The sequence below is a fragment of the Arachis hypogaea genome, chromosome 13 (genome assembly GCF_003086295.3).
Source record: "Arachis hypogaea cultivar Tifrunner chromosome 13, arahy.Tifrunner.gnm2.J5K5, whole genome shotgun sequence".
Classification (NCBI taxonomy): Eukaryota; Viridiplantae; Streptophyta; class Magnoliopsida; order Fabales; family Fabaceae; genus Arachis; species Arachis hypogaea.
This window is the reverse complement of record NC_092048.1, coordinates 133,178,040-133,184,169: the sequence shown is the minus strand read 5'-3', so window position 1 is coordinate 133,184,169 and position 6,130 is coordinate 133,178,040. Positions and strand designations below refer to the sequence as shown.

The window sequence follows — 6,130 nt, the reverse complement described above, 5'->3', positions numbered from 1 at the left end:
ACATAAGTAGTTCAATCATGCAACATGTATGATGAAGTGTTTTAGATTTGAAATTGAAGAAAGAAAATTCTAAATTTAAGCACTTTACTCAACTGTTTTAAAATGCAAATGGAAAAGTCAGGGTAGTAATTTTTGTGTTTTCTGGCCAACACTTAATCATCAAAATAAAAGTGAGTGATCTTTCATCATTAAATGTAATCTCACACCATTAAAAACACTATTAATAACCAATTGATGATTACAAAACACCAAAATTGCTGAGCCCTAGCATTCCTCAACAACGCAAATAGGCATGTATAGGTAAATAAAGAAGAAAGAAAAGAAAAGCGTTTGAGATCCATGGATCCCCCACATTAGCAGATACAAGAATGAATTATTAAGAAGAGAAGCTTTTTTGTCTACTTTGTTGACCACAGAGACAATGAAGAGGATTTGCTTATACATATATACGAGGTGTTCCATATTCCCTTCGTTACCAAGAAACAAATACATGCTATATACACAAGTATATAATGGCACGATGAGAGATAATAGTCTTCAAACACAAAGAAGAGAGAAATTAAAAAATGGCTCTCTCTCTATCGCTCCTGGCCCTCATTGTCTTTTCTCTCTCCTCACAGTTACTCCCTTCCTCTTCTTATTCCGTACCGGTGGACACCTTCGTTTATGGCGGCTGCACGCAACAAAGGTATCAAATGACGCAATGTATATATGGTATCAAAGTTAACTATTCTTCTAACTTCTAACTAATTAATATGATACTATCTCTAATACATAATAGGTATAATCCAACCTCGCCGTACGAGTCAAACCTCAACTCGCTACTTGGCTCGCTGGTCAACTCAGCCACATTCTCCGCCTACAACAACCTCACCGTCCTTTCATCTTCGCAAAGTGGCGTCGCCTACGGTCTATACCAGTGCCGAGGCGACCTCGCCATGCAAGACTGCGCCACCTGCGTCGCACGTGCCGTCTCACGAGCTGGCGAGCTCTGTCCAGGAGCGTGCGGCGGCGCCGTCCAGCTCGACGGCTGCTTCGTCAAGTACGACAACGTCGCGTTCCTTGGGGTGGAGGACAAGTCGCTGGTACTGAGGAAGTGCGGCTCGCATTCGGCCGGGTGCGATCCGGAAGCGGTTATGGTTGGGTTGGCGGGTTCGGGAGGGTATTTTCGGGTTGGAGGTTCGGGTCGGCTGAAGGGTGTGGCTCAGTGCACGGGGGATCTCAGTGCGGCGGAGTGCCAGGATTGCGTTGGGGAGGCGGTGCGGCGGCTGAGGAGTGATTGCGCCGCCTCCGATTACGGGGACGTGTTTCTGGGGAAGTGCTACGCCAGGTTCTCGACCGGTGGGGCCCATGGGGGGTACTACAACTCAAAAGCCCATGGTAAGGCCCAAAAGCAGAAAATATGATTCTGACAAAAAAAAACCTCTATATAATGTTATAAGAGGAGGGTTTTTATTTTACATCTAAGTCTAAACTTTTATGTGTGTAGATTAATCCTTTTGTTAATAATTTATTCAACGAATTCAGTTACGATTTATTCTTTTATTCTAATTATTTTCTTTTTATGTTTATCATAGATTTGATTATGAAATTTTTTACCCACAAGATAAAGGCAAAAATTTAATTAGAAAAGTTTACGAGTTCTTTGCATTGAATAATTTAAAAATGTGAAGATCAAAGTGCATATAACTTTAAATTGAATAGGGAGAAGTAGAGCTTTTTTTTTCTCAAAATAAAAAAAATCATAATAATTTATTAACGAATCATGTCATTTTATAGGGTTTAAAATTCTTTTCAATGTTCACACAAGTGGCTGTTGACCCAAATAAATAAATAAAAGAAAAAGATGTGTATTGGCTATGGACCTACATGTGAATATTTGCTTTGCATTTTTCAGTAACTTACAAAAAGATTTGTAAAAAGAACAATTACCTTAGTAACTTTATATATATAGTAGTTGATTTGCTTTGTTCTGGAGTTTTGCAGGTAGATCGGACAATGAAGGTGAGAAGACATTTGCAATAATTATTGGATTATTAGCAGGTGTAGCTTTACTCATTATTTTCCTTGCTTTCTTGAGGAGAATTTGTGAAGGACAAGGTATATTCCAATTCTTCCTTCTTTTTTTTTTTCTTTATTATATCTAGATTTCAAATAATTATGAGTTCTATATGTTTATAATATGATTACTTATTTTTTCTTCGATTAATTTTATTTTTCATGCAGGTAAATAAAATTATGTTTGTCGTCAAACTCTATATGTGGCATGCACATTGGCTCTGATCATATTCTCAGCCTTCTCCAATGGTTTGCCTTTGGAGCCTCTTTTGCTTCGTTTTTCCCTCTTTACAATCTTATTCTTTTCTTTTCTTTTCTTTTTCTTTCCTTCTCTCTTTATCTTGCACTTTAATATTTCCCTAAATATAAAATTAAATTCGAAAGAACACTTTGATGAGGATATCCTATATAAAAAGAGTATAGCACGTTGGGACACTCATCTGATTACAAAAGCCGAGCTGTGTTGCTCAATCCTTTTCACTTTTTAAAGTTATGCGGTCTCATCCAGTCATCCTCAATAATTATATATATATCATTCTTTTCTAAAAAAAATGTTGCATGAGATTTGCCCCTTTAACTTTAAGGAATATCTAAATTCTAATCAACAATATAATTTTTGTGGTATATTCTTCCTTTTGATCGCAATGCTTAGCTTGTTGACCACATGTGGGGTTCTATTATTATTTTTAATTTTATTTTTAACTAATACATAGACAAATTCATGGGTTTGAGATTGATATCTTCACTTGAAATTATTTTATTACAGAATTTAACCAAGAGTTCGATTTCACGAGAATATCAAGCCCCTTATATTCATACCAATATCCGTAAGTAGTCCACTTATGTTATGGACTTTGTCTTATGGAGTTATGAGGATGAATACAAAATCATGGACCATAAAATTGAAGAAGGTTGATATAGCATCGCCAATGCACACTGTTTCTTATCACGATTACCAAAAAGGCAAATATATAAATTGAATTATTGCAAGATATGAATAATGAATTATTGTTGCAACAGTTTATTAGCCAGCTGCCATCGCCAGATTCATTTGATGGGTTTTTATATGGCCTAAATTCATTATCGTAGTTTTGATTTTTAAATCAGTAACGGGTACGTTAAATCTTATGTACCCAGCAGCGTTGCATGAATAATGCGATCTGTTAATTGAGATATTCCCAAAACATTGACAAAGGAAATAACAATAAGCATTAAATCAATTGAATTATATGAATCACTGTAACTAATGTTTTCTTCTCCTTTTTTTTGTTGGGCCATGAAACTAATAGCTTTCTAAAACTTTATTTTCTCTTTCAATCAAGTAAAAAAATATCAATACCATAAACAAAAACATAAAAACATAATATCTAATATTTTTGAATGACTTTTGGGCCAGGAAGATGTTTGAGCAATGTTTCATGTGGACTTATAACAGGCCCAATGAATTGGGCAGATGATGATTCTGAAACTTTCTATTGCGAAGTGATAATCACATTATGTCATCATGATTCATGAATCAACACCTCCCAAAAAAGAAAGAAAAATCGTCACCCTACTCTACTTCCTTTTAGACTTCTTGTCCCTTCATAACTTTATTTCTTCCCCCAATTAGTTTTACGCTAATAGCCATGGAATTAGGGATGTGAATGGGCAGGGCGGGGCGGATGCCTCTTTGCTCTTCATCCTTGTTTTCAAATTTGTTTCCCCTTTCCATTCTCGTTTTTTACTTTGAGAAAATATTGCTCTCCATCTTCATTCTCTACAGGAGCCCATTCTTTGCAGAGATCTCATTCCCCATCTATCTGATAGGTCTAACTAATTATTAATTTTCATATAAATAAAGGCGTAAGTATCTATTCTATACAAAAACAACAAGATTTTATATAAAATGTCTAAACAAAAGATTGTGACTTCTTTCGAAATGACGCAGTGGGGGACACAACAGCGAGCCAGAGGACAGAGAAGTAGACAATGTGGAAGACGCTGAGAGGAGAATGGACACGACGACAGAGTTACGAAAAGGAACGCCGCAAATCGAGAGTATGACGCAGTGAGGATCATGACACGGTGAGGTGTGACGATGCGGTGAGAAGGGAGAGTGACGATAGGGTGGCTGTAGAGAGATTGGATGGAGTATGGACAACGTTAGAGAGTTTCGGATTACATATATATATATATGTGTGTGTGTGAAATGACTAAAAAACATATATGAGAAATAAACTATCAAGGACAATTCAATAAATTTATAAATTTCGGAGATTAGCGGAAATGGGACGGGGATCCTCGCTCGGGTCCCCGCGCTTACCTCGGAAGAATTTTGTCCCCCGTCTCCATCCCCAAAAAAAAAATTCTCTACAATCAAATTCTTATTTGGAACAGTCATCTTAAAAATTCTCGTGTCTCGAGAAATTTTGCCATCCCTACATGAAATTTAATCAAATAGGTTGGTTGGCTAATGCACACAATTAAAACATGATGGTAACTTCTTCATTACAAACTTGTGTTAAATATGGACCCAAAAAAATGTTTTTCTTGTTTTCCTATGAAGTTGTATAATTTATGGAGACACTCTACTATACAGATTAAAGTTGTATAGAGAGAAAATATAAATTTTTTTATAGTTATTTTTAATTATTTTATTGTTGTTCAAGATATGGGTTCTAACTTTTTCAATCTCTATTTCATCTCATAAAAAGAAAGATCTGTCAACTTACATTTTTATCATATAATTCACCTAATTTATGGCATAAAAGCTCAAATGAAAATATGAAATGTTTGATTGAAAAAGTTAATGTCCATGTAATATGCATGATTGCTGATGCATAAAGCCATCGTCTCTGTACAAAGAATTAATAATAGGGGAGTGCTAAGGGAACAATGAAAATTTTGAACAACATGAACAATCACCAATCAAATGAAAATATATTACACTCTAATTTAATGCTACTAATTAAATTTACTCTTTTAATCCTATTAATTCACATTGTTTACACATTGTTCAAAAATCTTGTTGGTTACCTATACTTTTTCAACGAGAAAAATATGTACACTGTCATTTAAAGACTAAATAATGTATTGTGTTGATAAATAAATTAAATAATTTACCGTCATTTAAATGAGTGTTCTGTTTTATTTAACTATGTCTTGTGTCATTGTTTTGTTATTGAACAGTATGGGTTCTAAATTCATCAATGGTATAATAACACTTGCACTTTATTTATTCTAAAATTCCGTCTTATTTGTTTTAGTTTGTGATCCTTGTTAGATGATCTTTGAATATTTTAGTAATTTTAAAAATTTAAGCTGATAATATAATAAAAATATATAAATAATTATATTTTTAATACGAATAATTTTTGAAAAATCATCATCCACACTTAAGACTTAAGATTCGTTATTCCTTTTTAGGTTATAACATCACTCCCTAAGTTGCTCTCTTAATTTTCAAATCAATATGAAGAAAACAAAGGTACTAGTTGCATACAGCAGCCATACGTTAGAATGACCTCAAAAAAATAAATAATTATAAAATAAAAACGCAAGAAGCACGTCCATTTCAGAAATGAAAGTACAGTAACAGAAAAACGACGTGTTACTTTTGTTTGGAAACACTAAATTTTTTATTAATATACACTTAGAAGGTGGAGTAATAACACTAAGATCTTTCTCTATATCATATCATATGCCTAAATTAAATTAGCCATCTCACTAATACGACAAATAATAGTCCTTTAGTAGTATACGTTTTTAAGGCTGCTGCGTGTTTGTTTCTCGGAATAACTGACTTAATATTGTGTATTGGATGATTATTAAAATTAAAATTTTAAATAATAAAAATTAAAATTTTAATAATATTTTCTAAAAATATTTTTATATAATTTTTAATTTTTTAATTTTTATATTTATTTTAAATTAAATATAATATTAAAATATAATTCAGTTCAATATATTTTATGTCAATGACACGCGACATATTAGGTGTCATATATATGATATATCATAACTTTATTTAAAGTCAAATTAGTCCGTGAATATACACAGGTAGGTCATAACTTTATTTAATGAAGACTAA

General features: G+C 33.4%; 1 protein-coding gene across 2 annotated transcripts; it reads left to right on the top strand.

Annotated features, from left to right (window-relative positions):
• The first annotated feature begins 332 nt into the window (after nt 1-332).
• LOC112733718 (plasmodesmata-located protein 7) lies at nt 333-3,288 on the top strand. 2 transcript variants are annotated; one of them, XM_025782762.3, is made up of 4 exons: nt 333-688; nt 782-1,380; nt 1,987-2,100; nt 2,825-3,288. In XM_025782762.3, the coding sequence occupies exons 1-4, from the start codon at nt 567-569 to the stop codon at nt 2,887-2,889; spliced, it is 900 nt and encodes a 299-aa protein (XP_025638547.1). In that variant the 5' UTR covers nt 333-566; the 3' UTR covers nt 2,890-3,288. The 2 variants fall into 2 exon arrangements, with proteins under 2 accessions (XP_025638547.1, XP_025638548.1); XM_025782763.2 differs by lacking the exon at nt 2,825-3,288 and adding an exon at nt 2,227-2,504.
• The last annotated feature ends 2,842 nt before the right edge of the window (nt 3,289-6,130 follow it).